Source organism: Dreissena polymorpha, chromosome 3 (genome assembly GCF_020536995.1).
Source record: "Dreissena polymorpha isolate Duluth1 chromosome 3, UMN_Dpol_1.0, whole genome shotgun sequence".
Taxonomy (NCBI): Eukaryota; Metazoa; Mollusca; class Bivalvia; order Myida; family Dreissenidae; genus Dreissena; species Dreissena polymorpha.
Window position 1 is genome coordinate 135714686 of NC_068357.1, and position 18530 is coordinate 135733215.

The 18530-nt window shown below is 34.5% G+C and overlaps 1 protein-coding gene across 2 annotated transcripts in view; it reads left to right on the top strand.

Moving 5' to 3' along the window:
- The first annotated feature begins 6444 nt into the window (after nucleotides 1–6444).
- The window catches only part of LOC127871581 (NXPE family member 1-like), a 29680-nt gene continuing 17594 nt past the window's right edge, over nucleotides 6445–18530 (top strand). Inside the window, exon 1 of one of the 2 annotated variants that reach the window (XM_052414649.1) lies at nucleotides 6445–6797. In XM_052414649.1, the coding sequence (XP_052270609.1) occupies nucleotides 6691–6797 (107 nt within the window). In that variant the 5' untranslated portion in view covers nucleotides 6445–6690. Of the gene's footprint in view, nucleotides 6798–13986; nucleotides 14291–18530 lie in introns of those variants that run through there. The other variant, XM_052414650.1, reaches the window with a different exon arrangement.

Sequence of the window (18530 nt, forward strand, 5' to 3'; positions counted from 1 at the left end):
GGTCAAGTTAGCAACATTTCACAGAAAATTATTGTCATAAAACAACAAATGAGTTTTTATTCAACTGCCTTTTTTGGATACATTTCCTAAACAAAGTTCTAAAAATAACTAAAACGTAACTACTTTTTAAAAATCCAGGTATGGTGGATAATAAGAGTCACAATTCTATTTCAAAGGCTTAACAATTTTGTTATTTACCTCTCAACCAAATTGCAAATTTTAAACCATCTCAAATTGAAAAAGATTGCAGAGGACATATAAAATTGTAAAGGAATGTAAAGAAATTGGCAAACCGATTGATTTTATATTTCGATTCCTTCTACCCATTTTGAAAGCGTGGCCCTCGCTGTGCTCCGTAGAAAAACATGCAAAACAAATCGGTCGAAACCACGTGCAGTGGTGAGAAAACCGGGTATGTGTATACACATACCTGAGAAAACACATACTTATTTTGACAGTTTGGTTGCAACTAGTAAAACAACTATTAACATTAATCAGCAAGAGATCGCACTAAATAACTGAAATGACCACGTAGAGATATCATCACTTACCCTATTTCAAATATTTTCCAGCTGAAAATTGTCCCCCACGTCTTTTTTAGTTTATTTTTATTGTTTTTTTCTGGAGCCGAAGTGCATCTTACAGAATATCCATCCAACTTCCGTTGTTTTCACTTTCGTTATTAAAAACTCCGTTTAAAAGAATTATTTCTACTTTTAGATTGTTAAAGCGATGTATTATTATATATTATCAATAGAAAAGTATACCGTGATGAATTGAACGGAGTTACGTATCGATCTTTCTGTCAGTCTGTAACCGTACTATTTTATGCGCAATAATATAAGTACATGTGATTCGACAACCATTGTAAACATTGGTGAAATGCTTCTTACATAGTTATTTTTTTGAGTGTTTATGAGGTCTGATCGTGCAATTTGCAAACATCAACGGAAAGATTACAATCAAATGCATTTGTCATCGTCAACCGTTTGGAATGTCAATTAGGCGATGAGTGAGTTTTAAGCATGTTTCTTTCTATTTTATTGATTTAAAAATGGCTGCCCCCATGGTGATGAAATGACATGTGTTCGAGTCATAATGTTTTTTCATACGTTTTATTGAATTATGGAATCGAGGTTCGTGAACTTTGCAGGGAAAATGCCCTTTACTCCGTGAATATTTCAGTCTTAAATACTGCCTGATCAGTGGCAAATGGGTCATGCGAGTTGTGTATCGTGTTATTTCTTAAAAGTTGACCCAGCATTTATAGAAATAAAACAATATATGTACATTTCCAGAAAGGAAATTCATCTTTGCGTTGAACAAGACCGAGATCGTGAAAATCGCTGCAAAATTAATGAAGTTATGGCTGTTCAAAACGATGCATTCCGTTTTCGGATATTTTGAGTTGCATACCTTGTTATATATATATTTGATAGTGATTTTTTTTTCCAGAAAAGTAAATTTTTCGTTATAATATGATTATTTATCATTCAAAATGATGTTTTCACTAATTAATATCATAGCCACACGATAACCACCTGTGATTGTATGTGTGTGTCTGTCACAAAACTTTAACCTTGGTCATAACTTTTGCAATATTGAAGATAGCAACTTGAGATTTGGCATGCATGTGTATCTCATGAAGCTGCACATTTTGAGTGGTGAAAGGTCAAGGTCGTCTTTCAAGATCAAAGCTCAAGGTTAAAGGTCAAATTTTGCAATATTGAAGATAGCAACTTGATATTTTGCATGCATGTGTATCTAATGGAGCTGCACATGTTGAGTGGTGAAAGCTCAAGGTCATTCTTCAAGGTCAAAGCTCAAATATATGGCTTCAAAGCGCAGTAGGGGGCATTGTGTTTCACAAACACAGTTCTTGTTAAATTATACAATTGCATAGCAAATTCCATGATTGCGATATCAATGCGTGTTGCTGTGGACGAAACTACACATCATGAGAAACAACAATGACAAAGCACCGGCAACACAATCATCAGTTGCATCGTGCTCAACATTGTCTATTCGACTTAACAACACCACGATCACCATCGAAACTCTCAACAAAACTTTCTACGCATAACTACAACCACCTGTTTATCTTGGTCATCATCATCGTCATCATCATCATCATCATCATCATCATCATCATCATCATCATCATCATCATCGTCGTCGTCGTCGTCGTTTCACGTCGTCATTATGATTGTCATCTTCATTAGCATCTTCATTACGATAACCTTCCATATTTAACTATAAATTAAATTTTTTCCGAGTCACAATTTATTTTCTGTATAGTCCGCCATCTTGTTAAAATGATGTAAGCGACAGGTGCGCATAGCAATGTAAAATCGTATAAAGTCCGCTAATACGCGATTCGCATTTTGTTTCATTAGTATACGTAAGAGTAATTCTTTCAATAATTAATTATCTTAAAGACGATAACGATACAACTGTTGTTTTTTTTTAAATTTAATTACGCGTAAAAATGAATATTTTGATATAACTGACTTATGCATGACATGCACAATTGCCACGTGGATAACATCGAGGTTTTCATCATGTCTCCGAAGTAACTGTCCACGATTTTTCTTGGAGGTGTAAACATTACGGACCGATTTGTGTGCTTGATATAAGCCACTAAAATAATCGATAAATATTGACACGGGGTTATACCCGCATGACAAATTCACAACCGCGCGAATCTTCGCTGCCTTAGGGCCATAATCTGATAATAGTCGGTTTAGAAGTTTGGTTTAATTAAGATGTTATCAATAAGGGCGCGTGGCGTCTTTTGCCTTTGAAAAGGGCAAAGTGGCGCTTAAAAAGGAGGCATGGCCCAGCGTCACTCAAAAAGGGTCTGGGAAAAACACTAAAGTATTGGTATCGTATTTTCCTGAATTTAATAAGCATTTAACACACTTGAAAATGCAGACAAGACACACTTTTAACAGAAAAAAGTATTTTTCTGCATTTTCCCAGCATTTATACTCTTTGATGTGTCAAAGTCTATTTTTCATCTTCACAAATACACTTTACCAGAAAATAAGTATGTTGAAATGCATATTTGGTATGTTTTTAGTATATTTTCAAATGCATTAAAACACTTTTTGCAAAATCATAGAAAAATTCTGAAAATTCTAAAGTGTCAATCAAAAACAGTGGTATATGCATACCACTTCCAATTTAAGAGCAGTAGGCCTAATTTGGTCTACTTGTGGTAGAAATGATGCATTTTGTATCCGCTGTTACTTCAAAAATATAGATTTACATACAGTTCAATACAATGTTCAATTAACTACCATATGATAAGTCGGAATAAGACATCAATCTTGGAATAATCTTTTCAATAATGTATAATAAACTGTTTTAATTTTTAAGTGTAATAGACACTTGCATATAAACAGATTTACTTCAAAGTTTTATGTTTAATTTGATTTTTTAAATGCTTAAAAAATAAAACCATGTTCATGCTTGCATGAACACAGTTTATAAATGCAGTCATAATGATCAAATATGCCATTTTTGTAAATAAAAAAGTCATGGAAAGTGCTTTTTCTACTAAAAGAATAGAATGAATATTACAATAATACATTCTTAATATAAAATTAACAGTTTTGTATAAGAAAATCACCAAAATGGTGTCCTTTCAAAATTTTATATCATAATTCAAATTCACATAAATCATAGTTCAAAAATACAAAATAACATTAAATCCTTTCACACAATATTGAAAAAATGCACAGTTTATGATTGCTCTTGATTCTTTATTAATTTATACATTTAAAGTTATAATCTTTAATTGAATAATACACATGTAAATCACCGTTTTAACACTAATAATGTAAAGATTTAGGCTGACTCAGTAAAATAATAATCCCTGATTTGAGGACAAATAGGGAATACTGCTGTGATAGTTTTTTAGGTAATGTGATATTATTTTGGCGCTAGCAGAGAAATCTCAAATCAAAGCATAGATCTAATAGTTAAACTTAAATTAATTTACCTTTGATAAAAGGATATTATAATATATGTTTTTATACATGTAAAACTAGTAATTAAAACATGTATGTTTCTATTACATCATTAGACTGAGAATCAAATTGTAACAGTCAATATTGGAAAAATCCATCTTTGTATTATTTTCTTTGCTTGTCAGCGTGATAATTGATATAAAAGGTATAATAAAGTGATAGTCTTCTTAATATTAACCCTACTCCACTCAGAAGCAAAGTGAAAATGGCTATGAGCATACAGCATAAAAACAGAACAGCCTTTGAGTCACTCGCAGTCGGTTCAGGTTTTATGCTGTTTGCAGCTCATCAGTATATAGGGTTGGAAATAAAGCCTTTATAAAAACTTGAATCTAGTGAGACCGATCTGTAATTAAATTTAACTTTCTAAGGGACTTCAAACGCGTCTAAATCTAAGTGTAAAAGTGTTAAATCATAACATTTGCTTGTTCAGCTAGAATTGTCCCAATCCATTGGTCTTTTTACAATGTATTTTTCTCACTGACTGGGATTGTCCTGAGAATGAGCCATACAAGGAATCATTGGGGAGATAAGTTGTCAAGTTGATGCTTAGAATCCAGTACACCTGTAAATAGTGAACTTACAACTAATAATCAAGGACAGGTAGTTATCACTCACGCATGTAGGGGTATACACAATTAAAATTGTATGCATTTAGACTTATTATGAACTGCACATGAATCATTTTCCATAATTTCGTAGCCACATTATATTATTTAATGCTGAAATATTAAAATAGTCAAAGGTTGCTGATTTGTAATGAACATGGTGTCCACATAATGACCGAAAGGTGACGGGTTCGATCCTAGTGTGAAAGCATTCTTAAGAACTCTCCCAGAGACACTCAAGGACTGGTTCTAGGCCCAGTAAACGGACTAAAGAGCATTTTAAATACACGTAGCAAGTACTTTAAATGCAATCGAACTAAAAATAAATAGGTTTAAACTTGATGCTAAAAACCTGATTGATACATTTTATTTTGAATCAATCAAATGTGGACAATCATTACAAATAATTAGAATTTTTTTAAATTCTACTTTAAAATAAATAATCATGATAATTTTGGATCAATTTTAAAAATATTTAAAAATGATGATGATAAAATTCTATATTACCTTAAGGATAATAATAAAACACTAAATGTTACTTTATGAAAAATTGAAAACGTTTTTATTTGTCAATATCATGGTATTTGATGCTAATACTTGAGAAAAAAGAACGAAAATTATCTTATGATATAGTTTCACCTTTGTTTTTTCTTTTAGATTTAAAGTATTTCCAAAAATCTTTGTGTTTTTTATTCTTCAAACTCTCTATCTCGGACTCTCGGTTACTTTCCTTTGATGATATTCTTTCTCTTTTTTGTTAATTAATGTTTTATAAGCCCGTTTGTATTCTGATAACTGCATTCTATTGACATCGTTTCTGTCAGAATTAAATAAGTTTAACATTCTTTTATAGTTTAAATGTGCGATTTTACAGTCGGTATCAAACCAATCTTTATGCTTAAAGCTACCACTTTCTTCAAATTCGGATTTATTAGAAATAACAATAGTTTTTGAAAAAAAAACGATCTGCTACTCTGCGAAAAACGTCATTAAAACTATTCAACACATTGTTAATCGATTAATTACAATAGTAATTTATATCGTTCACAATTCTATTAAAATCCGGTAATTTTGCTATTATACCCGAGCGGAATTCATTGCGTAACGATTCGTCCCATTTAAATGTGATTTCCTAATACGAAGGATTATCTGCAGAAAAATTGTTACAATAAAGCGAAAATGACAAAAACGCATCATCGCTGAATTCGTTAAAGGGATCTTTTCAAGGTTTGGTAAATTGACAAAATTGAAAAAAATTGTTTCAGATTCGCAAATTTTCGTTGTAGTTATGATATGTGTGAGGAAACAGTATTACTGAACATTTACCGTAGTCCAATATAGCCATTATATGTATCTTTTGACGATTTGAAAACCTAAAAATTATAAAGCGTTGCAACGCGAAACGATTGAATAATTTAAAGAATTCTGTTGTTGTCGTTTCAATTTACGAAACTACGAAGATTGCTTATATAAGGTATAAAATAATTAATCTGTGAATACACGGCGGAATAGCCGAGAAGGCTAAAGCGTTTTTACTTCAGACTAACTCCAGGACTCCGGGGGTCACTGGTTCGAGCCCTGGTACCGGCTACTTTTTTTCCCTTGTTTTAATTTTATTCTTGATTTTTTACTGGAGCTTTTAAGATCCAATGTTTACATTTATCAATATAAAGCATTTAATGACAAACTTCAAAATATGCCAAAAACTGTGAAAAGGCCCCTTTAAAATCGTTCACCGTAAAATCATTTATCAACGAAAGATATCGTTCTCGACATAGCAAGTAATCAATTGTAGATAGCCCGTTACGTGAAAACATTGTGTGCTTACAACTATCACAAATCCTACCGTTCACAATACGAAAACTCGAGGATTTACAAAAGTCAGTTTAATACCGTGGTTATTGTGGGACTTATCAACTGATCAATATAACAACGAGGACACGCAAGCAAACCGGTTTTCGCTCACTGTTTCAATTGAGTGAAAATATATTACAGTTGGAGATAGTGAAATTTATTACAGTAAAAAAAAGATCGGGATCTGGTCAGTGATGGGAATATTTAATAAAGTTGTTCGTACAAATGGTTTAAGAAAAGTGTGCATTTGTGTAGCTGTGTTCTTCTTTTTTACTTTTGCGATTCTTAGTTTGGAACGGAGGTATGTATACATATCCATAACATGTATTTTGATTCCAATGAAATCCGTGTAAATACCGTCTTTTCGGTTTTGTGTTCCGTTCGACAAAAGGAAACACGAAAATTAACACATACTAGTTTCTATTCCGATTTACTTCTAACCCATACAATAAAAACCTCGAAGGCCAAACATTTCTTGATAGCCTTTTTTTATTATAAAACTAAACATAAAACTTATTTCCCATTTGTATTTGTTTAAATCGTAATATAACGAAATTAATCTTTGAAAATAGAAATAAAGTGTGCGTTCCTGTTTTCCGTTTGTGCTTTGATAACATAGTTAACGATAAAAAGAGTGTGGCTACAGGCTTATGATATAACTTCTGAGTGGCATTTCTATCCGTTGGGTAAAAAAATGCCACTTACAATCCGTAAGCATGGCATCCTTAAAGTAAAGTTTGTGTGAAAACGCATCTTCGTAGGTGGTTGGGCGGTACATCAACGTTTTTATTTAAATTATTTGTTATCGAACATAAATGATCCAAACAGCCACCAAGCCTTCCCTTCAAGCAAATATTTAAACAAACGACATCAGTACTTTGACGTCAGCATTGTACAAAAATAATTCATTTATTTATTTTAAATAAATGCATCTTTACAAACTGTAACCATTGACAACGTGCTCTACGGAACAAATACGTTAAAAATAAACGTTTAGCGTAACCCAAACACTGCCCACATATGTTATAGTTTTTTAAATTTTCATTAATAACGACATTAACGTTAAATTGAAACAATAATCGCCAAACTACTGTAAATATTTTCCTAAATTTGACCTTTAAAATTGTCTCGCGGTCTTTTATCAGGCATGAAAATAATACACAGTGCTGTCAAAGAAATGGGAACGAAAAAATGAACTCTTGTAAACTACTTAATAAGTTGTTAATAAGTTGTGGGAACGAGATATATAACTCGCTATAACTGGTTATAACCACTTATTAAGTAGTGTAAGTTGTAGATAGATATATAGAGAATACTATGTTAGTGTGATTGTGTACTTAAATTTATCCCACGAGTGAAGAAAGGTTTACATGGCGAGGCTTGCCGAGTGTTGTAAGCCTTTCTGAGACGAGTGGGATAATTTTAAGTACACAATCACACTTACATAGTATTCTTTTTATCCTCCAATATCTTTTTTTATTAAATTTATTCCTGATTCTATCAAAATAGTAGTCTTTAATTGATAAAATAAAAGAAAAACACATTAAATTAACCAAATATAACATTGCGCAGTAATATTAATTGTGATCTTTCCCGTTTACGGAACTCGAAATAGTCCTTAAGAATTCCACGCAAAAGAAGAGTAACGAGACAAAATATCGCTATACGCCTCGATTCAAATTTAACTAGAAATGGCGCGGCAGAGGCCGACGCGTATCCCCACGCCGAATGTTTGACCTAGGTGTGCCCCAGGGTTGGTAATGGGGCCATGCATAGCTGAGATTGACCGTATTGTCATAAGAGAAGTTCATCATCAATTAGAAGTGAATTGGTGTAGAAATGAAGAAGTTATAGTAAAAGGCAATTTTGGGTGGGTGTGACATATGTGGGCAGGGCGCCCCAGGGTTGGTAATGGGGCCGGCCCATGCATAGTTGAGATTGACCGTATTGTCATAAGAGAGGTTCAGTATCAATTTGAAGTGAATCGGTGTAGAAATGAAGAAATTATAGTAAAAGGCAATTTTGGGTGGGTGTGGTCTATGTGGGCGGGGCGCCCCAGGGTTGGTAATGGGGCCATGCATAGTTGAGATTGACTGTATTGTCATAAGAGAAGTTCAATATCAATTTGAAGTGAATCGGTGTAGAAATGAAGAAATTATAGTAAAGGCAATTTTGGGTGGGTGTGGTCTATGTGGGCGGGGCCCCAGGGTTGGTTATGGGGCCATGCATAGTTGAGATTGACCCTAATGTCATAAGAGAAGTTCAGTATCAATTTGAAGTGAATCCGTGTAGAAATGAACAAATTATAGTAAATGGAATTTTTTGGTGGGTGTGGCCTATGTGGGCGGGCGCCCCAGGGTTGGGATTGGGGCCATGCATAGTTGAGATTGACCCTAATGTCATAACAAAAGTTCAGTATCAATTTGAAGTGAATCCGTGTAGAAATGAAAAAATTATAGTAAATGGAAATTTTTGGTGTGTGTGGCCTATGTGGGCGGGGCGCCCCAGGGTTGGGAATGGGGCCATGCATGGTTGAGATTGACCGTATTGTCATAGGTGAGGTCCAGTATCAATTTGAAGTGAATCGGTGTAGAAATAAAGAAGTAAATGTAAAATAACCTAAAAAAATGAGTGATAATTTCTGACGCGGCCCCACCCCAACCCCTATAACTTTTGACCCAGGGGTCAGATCAAAATTCCAAATAGTGCAGGGTCGCACATATGCTCATAGCTACCATGTGTGTAAATTTCAAGGTTCTAGTGCTTTTAGTGTAGGAGGAGATAGTGGCCAGGACGGACGGACAGACGGACGGACGGACGGACGGACGGACGGACGGACGGACGGCGGAGATCACCACAATATCCCCACCTTTTTTTCAAAAAGCGTGGGGATAATCAGCGTTCCAAATGTTACACACTTAAGTAGAACACAGACGGTTGTGTTCAAACCACAATTCTTGTTTCACCACTTTAAAATACCAAAAATCAAAACTGGATGCCATTTTGAAATTTACAAATTGTGTAGATCACCATCATCATCATCATCATCATCATCATCATCATCATCATCATCATCATCATCATCATCATCCTCATCCTCATCCTCATCCCCATCCCCATCCTCATCCTCATCCTTATCCTCAATGTTGTTTATCAGTGTGGTACATTGGTTAACAAAAACATTAAGTAAGCAGAACGAAGTGTAAATCTATCCATTTTTATCGCGAGTTAAATAGACGTGAACATTACTGATGATTTTCACAGATCCCTTATATCTGAATAGATTTTCAGTAATATGGGTTCTTTTAACTGTTTGAATTAAACGAAATAAGAAACTTTGATTTGTTATGTCAAGAGAATAGAAGGTTGTCGTGCAAGTACATCCAAATTAAGGAATAAACACTCAGTAAATGAATTAAAAACATGTTTTGTTTACTTCTTTTAAACATTTGACCTTACAGGGCGTTTCTGACAATGAAACGTTATTAAGTAGTATATTAGTTGATGTATGCACAAGTTTAATTATATAACTCTGACAAAATTAATAGATTCCAAATTCAATTGGAAATGTGCGAAAAGTTGTCACCGTAGTTATGGTAGGAAAACGTTGTAGTGTTTAGTATTGGTACATAGCGTTTGTTTGATTTGCAATCTTGCGACCGTAGAGTGCCCTCTAAGGCTTCCTGATTGTTTGCATAAATCAAATTAGAACTCGAAACCATGAGAGACCTTGAGTGATTCTTATCACAAGCGGGGTTATTTGTATAGCTTATACGTTACGCTAAACTATGGAACGCCTCGACAGTCTTATAAGACCAAAACTTGTGATCATACATCAATCTGACTGTGCATGAATGCATGTTACCATTATATATGCATAATCACAATATATAAATACATAATTTGAATATACATGTATTCATGCACAGTCAGATTGACGTAATATCACAAGTTTTGGTATTATAAGACAGTGAAGGCTTTCCATACTAAATGCAATTTAAACTCATTATGCACCCACTTTAATCTTAGATGTTCATAAGTATCCATTCAACCATTGTTGACGAAGTTCTCCTCTGATATGCAGGTGTTCGTTTGATTGTGCATAAACAGTCCAATTTACAGACGAAAAGACAGAATATAATCTTATTATTACAACTGAAGGTTGTTGTTTGTTCCAGAGCTTTTTGTTGATGTTTATCATGATAATGATGATGCATTACCTGCTTCTGCTGTTAATGATGATGATAATGATGTCCAAGATGGCGTAGATAGTTGAGCGCTTGACTACTAATCAGAAAGCTTGCGGGGTCAATTGTATAAGCCCGACCACTTGTATAAGGATTTGTAATGAAATGATTGCTATGGACATTCCCAATCTACATTGTAATAAAACGATTGCTATGGACATTCTCAACCTACCCCTAATTCAAGTAGGGCGGTTGTCATTTACTTGCATACGTATTTGAATGTAGTACGTGTTACAAGGTAAAATATGAGCAGTCCTAAGCTTTGTCCAACTTGCTTTGAGTGCTTCGTAAGCGCACTTACATCGATCACATTTCTTGTGTGATGTTGGTCGCCAAAGATGACCTTGACCGAAGGCATGTGCAGTTCAAAGTTGTTTTCTAAGGACCCATGCTACATGTAAGTAGCGTTCGGCTGTTACATTTGCATGTAAAAGACTCGAGTATTGTTTGTGGACTACTTAACAATAACTATAGTTTCATTTTTTTTTAGTTGGCGATTTCGTTGTGTTTGCAACAGACTAATACAACTGTTCTGTTATCTTCTTCTTTTTGTTATGACTCAATTTCGTTATTGCTACGCATGACAATAATTTTGAAGACAAATCAAATTTTATTCCATATCGTGTTTGTCGCCTAATTAAATTTAACGCAAACCACAACCGGGACAAAACTGTATAATTCAACTTCTAAATTTTGAGCCGCGCTCTGTGAAAAGGGTGTTTAATGCATGTGTGAAAAGTGTCATCCCAGATCAGCCTGTCTGTGCAGTCCGAACAGGCTAATCTGGGACGACACTTTCCGCCTAATCTAGTTATTGATTAGAAGGGACTTTCTTTAAACAGAGAATATCATAAAAGCCGAAAGTGTCGTCCCTGATTAGCCAGTGCGGACTGCACAGGCAAATCTGGGATTACACTTTACGCATATGCATTAAGCCCCTTTTTCACAGAGTAACCTCTATATGCTTGATTTCCCATCCCGTTTATCATCCCAACTTGTTCAATGGTAGTTGAAAGGCTGTGCCGACAATCTATCAACCAATATATATTTTAAACGAGTTTTTAGCCGAAAAAAAATATTTCGCTTATTTTAATATAATGTATACATTTGGTTTTGATTCTATTAGACTTTTCTGTGAACATGATAGTTTTGCCAAACTGTGACAAGGTTCCATATTGCCGCTTTACGCCACCATACAAACGCGTTTGAAAGCGATTTAAAACAACTATACAATGTAAAGCTAAAACCAATAAATCAATAAATGCCTAAGTAAGCCTGCATGCATGCACACTACGCGATTAGAATGTGTTGCACATAAAACGTGCATTTGCTTACTCGTTTGGATGCACCTTAATTTATTGACATTACGCCGCCTGTCAATCAAGTTCTTATCTAAGACCTGATTTACCAGTCAGCGATCGATTAATCGGGCGCGTTAGTTAGCAACGAACTGCCCGACATTTTCTACACAAGCTATGTATAGGTTCACTTTTACTTTAGCGAGTTTCTTTTGTTTTCCTCTTTAAAAAAGTAGATTAAAAATGGTTAAACGGTGTCGATGGGGACAACGTAACTCGGACAATCGATATCCTGAAAGATTAGTTGGCGACATTTAATTTATATCGTTTCCAAAGCCGAAAAGAGATCTTGAGAAGTGTAAGAGATGTATAAATGCATGCGGTCGTCACCACGAACAACTGAACGTAAACACTGTCAAAGACGATTATAATTTTTATCGGATATACTAGCAGATTTAAATAGTTTATGTTATCGATCTGATTATCACTTAATATTTCACGTTTAAAAAAAGTTTTATCAGTTACTAGTTCATTTATATACATAAGCGAGGTTTATCTTATTACTTAAAGAGAAATAAAACCCAGCATGAAGCCTAATTTGTGCTGTGTTTTATTACTCTGATAGTAATGCACTTTGTTGCCATTATACATGTTATTAGAAGGTGACACGTGATATAGTATATTAATAACGGTATCTACACATGTGCAGACATGTGATGCAACCAATGAACGCTTTTAATCCACCTTTGAGATCGAATGCCTAGTTCTCATTTTTTTCAACGAGTTTCGTTTGATTTGTTCGAAAAAAAGCGGAAATGAAATAAGGCAAAAACGGTGTGATTAGGTTTTATGTAACTCTGACATTCGGTCCAAAAGTTAGATTAATAAAATATATACCATTTCAAACGCGGAAATGCGGTCTTGACAAGAGCAAGTGGAAGCTTCAATGTGTAGAATTACCGAGATCACCCTTATGGAGCATTTATTTATTTAAAAAAACTGGAAATGTTATGTTACAAATAACTACGCATTATTAAGTATGAATTATATCACGTGTGCTTGTAGAATAATAGAGAAGATTGGTACCAACTTTGCGTAACTTAACGAAATCCTCGTTATAAATCGTGTTTTGTGTGTGTCAGTAACAAGTGCAAACGATTATATGTTTCTATTTTAATAGAATCGAATCGATAAAATGCCACATAATAAGATTTATTATTACTGATATAACCAATAAACGCCGAACTTGGGAGAAGTCGGTACCTGCACCAGCGTCTGATACAGGTAGCTTTCCTGAATTCCCCTTCATACAGCGCTACTTTATATATGACAATGACCAAACTTATTGTGCTGTCTTGCACTTTCAATTATAGTGATTGATAAATGTCCCATAAGCAATGTTTAATATTATTAATATCACTTTTATACGTAATAACATGTGGGATTTTGGTACACTCGGTGTCAGAAAGCGTGTAAAACTTCACCGAAATCCCAGTTTAAAGCGCTATTTCGTATCAAATACACGAGTGGAAATGTTTCGTAAATAACACGGGTAAATGCCGTTGAAGAAGTGTTAATTTATTGCTAATACCAACATCACACGTAATAACAGGTTCGATTTCGGTCAGCGCGCAAGCGTTTGAGAGCGTTTTTCATGTACCGAAAAACCCTTTACAATTAGCTGATGTTCTCTATCAACGTATATTTTTGCATTCGCACAATAACTAAATGACACAAACCCCTTATACAAGTGTCATATTGTGTCAAAAAGTCCATAAAAATAATCCGGAATATCGCGTTAATCTACATGCAGTATAGGCAATGAAGCCATTTTGGTGTTAGCTTGTCTAGGTTTGCTACCCGCTTAGCCACGTGATTAAGTGGGCGGAGCGATCATAGATACGGCGTCATGTCAATTACTGTAATCTCACCATAAAGTGTTAAATCTGTGTTAGCGTAGATGATAAGGTCGATGCAAGACCTCTATTACTGTATAGTTAAGTGAATAGGGTACCGGAGTTGTGTTGTTTGTGTTATTTCAACGGAAATTATTGAAATTTATTTAACAACAGGTTGAAAATCATATAAGTAATTGAACATTTCATATTGGCTAAAACTACAAGTTAAAATATATGGGCAGTTAATGGAATGTTTAATAAAGCTGTTCGCGGAAATGAACGCCGAAGAGTTTGCATTTGTGTTGCTATGTTCTTCATTTGTACATTCACAATTCATATTTTGGAAACGAGGTATGTATACACATGCATGATATGTATTTTAATTACAATCAAGGTCCGTTCGCATACCGTTGTTCGTGTTGCATTTGACAAAATAAAATCCACACATACTAGTGATATTTCGAAATCCCATTTTTTTACAATCAAAACTATAATAACAATACGAAGGCAAAATTTATTTCTTTTCAGCGGTTTTCGTTGTATTGATTACAAATAAAAAAAAACAATAACTTCTGTTCCTCATTCATACTTTGTCTCAATCTTAATCTCACAAAAATCAAGGTATTAAATTTGAAATTACGTGTGTGTGTTTGCGTTTTTCCGCGTCCGTTTGTGCGTGGATAAAACTCACGAAAGCGACTAATTGACGTGTTAAAAGATGGATAAACAACTCATGGAAACTACGTATTACGTCGTTAAAATGTATCACTAGATACAGATATTATGCTTGGGAACGAGATAACTCACGCCTTGCAACGACCGAATCAATCACTCAAAATAAGTCATTACATTACATCTTTATTCAAATAAGAAACATAATAGGGAATCATATTTTAACAGCCCGTAGGCAACAACTAATTGATTAAATGTTCGTCGGATTTGCCGCACCTGAAATCTTAAAACGAAATAAAAATATTTTTATTTTGTATTATGCCCGCAGCAACAGTTTTGGTATGCACATATTCGTTTAAAATTAGATTTAATTTAGCCAACGTATTTTACTATACAGACTGTTATAGCGCTTTGCGTTATAAGCATGGTTTATGATAAAATATGGCGGCGTTCGTCTGTCTAGTCGTGTCGCCAAACGACACAAATGCAAATGTAATTTAAAAATATAAGTGTTTAGTCTTTGTCAGTTTACTTCTATTTCTTCAGATCTTACTTGTTTTCTGTTTAAATTACAGCTGATACTAGTCATTCGTTGATTGTACTTTTCCTGGAAAACAATGTTTTATTGTTAATTGATGTGTTTTTAAAATATTCAGTCTTATCGATTTACCAACTATTGTTAGAAATATGTATAATAGTACTAGTCATTATACTAGAACTGAGACAAGTATTGTTTTGCACTCAAATTACACAAGTATCTGTACTATGTTAAAATATAGGGCTACTACTAGTCACATTTATAAATGGTTTTGTTGAAAAGGCATGTGTTCTATATTAAAATACAAAACTTTTACTACCCATTACTTATTGTTCTTTTGTTATGAAGTTATGGGTTGTTTTACTTAACAAAGTTTAGACTTCTAATTTCTTATTTTAACATTGCTAAACTAACCAAAGTTATGCATTCGAGTATGTATAATACCATAGCCTATAATATTTAGAACTAATACAGATTCAATCTATTTCTTTTGCTTAATGTTTATTGTATAATTTGTTATTTCGTGTTATTAATATTTCATTGACAGAAGTCTAAGCTTCTAATATGACTTAGGTCTTTGATAGTGAAAACTACAGTGTACCATGTTAACCTTCAGTAGACAGTAGCTGGTGTGAACAAGCAGAACAACTAATTGGGAATATTTAATTTACTTGTCTTTTACACACATTGTTTTAGAGTTGAAACCCATTTATAACTACTTAATGATCTTGTGCTGGTATTTGGCAGATTTCGTGCATTTATTTCGCAAAAATATCAATTTACAAAGACAATAAATGTATTGCTTTGTTAAAAAAAAACAAAGAAACTGTTATTGTATACACGGAGATCAATACAATTTCCCCACGCGTTTAAAAACGTTGGGATTATAGAACATTCATAAACACTTGTTAATATTTCATTTAAAAAACTTCATGCATGGCTTAAACTCCGAATAAATAAAAATCCGAGATAAAAAGCAAATTCACGCGGAGCTTTAGGGTAGACAAAAACGAGTTGAAATGAAATGAATAAACCGAAAAAGAGAATCTGGATTGATCTATGGCAATCAGAACTGATGTTCAGGTCCCGCTGCGAATTCAATAAACCGTAAGTGTTTAAAATATTAATAAATTCAAGTTCGCGTTTTGATTACCAAAGATTGACGAAGCAAGACGTATACATTTAGACAAGGACGTGTGTTTTTAGTCCAAAGGAGTGTTTACTTAGCTTGCGGTTTGGAATTTGCATAAGTAACAATAAACGTTGTTCGAGTTTGTCGATATTTAGCTTTTACATTATGGTCGGTTGAAGATGAAACCAGTTGGAAACTCTGGGGGTGCGCATTTTCTTCCATTCATCCCTTCGTCCATCCCATTTCGTTATCACTGTGAAAAAAATTCAATTCAGATTTTGTAAATTACTTAGTGGAATTATTCAGCATCATAAGCGGATGTGCCATTCACACTCTAAGGTCAAGGTCACACTTAGAGGGAAAAGATCGAATTTGTAATCTCTTGCTTATGATTGCTCAATGGCCGTGTCATTAGAGTCGCGCTCTGAGAAAACTGGGCATAATGCTTGTGCGTAAATTGTCATCCCAGATTAGCCTGTGCAGTCCGCACAGGCTAATCAGGGACGACAATTTCCGCTTTTATGGAATTTTTCGTTTAAATGGTGTCTCTTCTTGGCGAAAATCCAGTTTAGGCGGAAAGTGTCGTCCCGGATTAGCCTGTGCGGATATCATAGGCTTATCTGGGATGACACTTTTTTACACATATGCATTATGACCAGTTTTCTCAGAACGGAACTCATTATAGGAAAAGGTTCGAGATTAATTTGAAGAAAGGAATATTCATAATTATGAGACAATGCGACGCGCCAAGTCCGTACTTCCTATGTCATATTCCTGTACATAGGTATATTGTTGTCCTGCCATTTCAAAAGAATGAAGGGATGAAATAACTTGGCGGAAATTTAAAAGACATGAAGATATCTGTAAATATCACTTGAAACTTGTCTGCTGATTGAAATGCTCCATTGACGGTCTATTAAGGCATGATTATGAAAAGTAAATTTATTGAACACCTATCCAAAAAGGACATACGAAATACTTAAACGTGCATGCACACACTTTCACCGAGGCATTTTCGAAACCTGGGCAACATGTCGAGCCCATTGTCAATACTACCTCTAATAATTTGAGTCGCGTTCTGAGAAAACTAGACAAAATGCATGTGCGTAAAGTGTCGTCCCAGATTAACCTGTGCAGTCTGCACATGCTAATAATGGACGACACTTTCCGCCTAAATTGGATTTTTGCTAAGAAGAGACTTCATTTATACGAAAAATGTCATAAAAGCGGAAAGTGTCGTCCCTGATTAGCCCGTGCGGACTTCAAATTGAAAAATGTATAGCACACCATCTCCACATGGTTAATACTGCCGGGAAATGATTTTAAATTGCATTTTCTTACAAATTAACCTGCTATTTTATATACGGACACATTTAAAACACTTATAAGTTATATGGACGTTTAGAAACGTATCCAACAAACGTGTTATCTTTTTTTTCAAATATCGATCCGAATGTCGAAATTGCGAATCGTGAATTTCTCTGAGTGATGCAGTTTTTTTAATACACTCCAATATGTGACTGGCTGACCCCTGATGATTGACCGAGTGCCTGGTTGTAGACCAATTATATATACTGCACCTGGTCATATGATACAGCGACGATCTCGCGGTTATACATTAAGTATGATGTATCGTATCCAGAATTATTCATTTAAATAACTGCGACCATATGGCCGTTCGCCGTTTTACACCAACCCGTGCATAGCTACGATAACAATCTAATAACAAGTGAAAGTACAACTCCCCAACCTTCCCCTTTAAAACTTCTCATTTACAGTGTTTTTCGCAAAACATGATCCAAAGAATAAAAAAATGCCTCCAAAAGCAGAAACAAAATAAAAGCAACGCGACTCAAACAGCCAAAAGCCCGTCATAAAGCTATAGTATCATTGCCAAAATTAAAAATAACGGACACGATCAGTATTTGAGCCACTCTTTGTGAAAACGGGTATTCATGCATGTGCGTAAAGTGTCGTCCTGATTAGACTGTGCGCACTGCATAGGCTAATTTGAGACGACACTTTACGCACAGGCGTTAAGCCCCGTTTCACAGAGCGCGGCTAATTTATTGAACGTCTCTGAAACCGGTATTTCCTCCAAATATAGCACATTTTCCTAATCGACGATGTTCTTAAAAAAACTTGAATAGCGAACACCGTCGCTTATGTCCCAATCCACAAGTGCAGACGGCGCTATTTGGTGTTAACATTAATGTTTTTTCCATGAAATTTCCTTGCTAGAAAAGTTT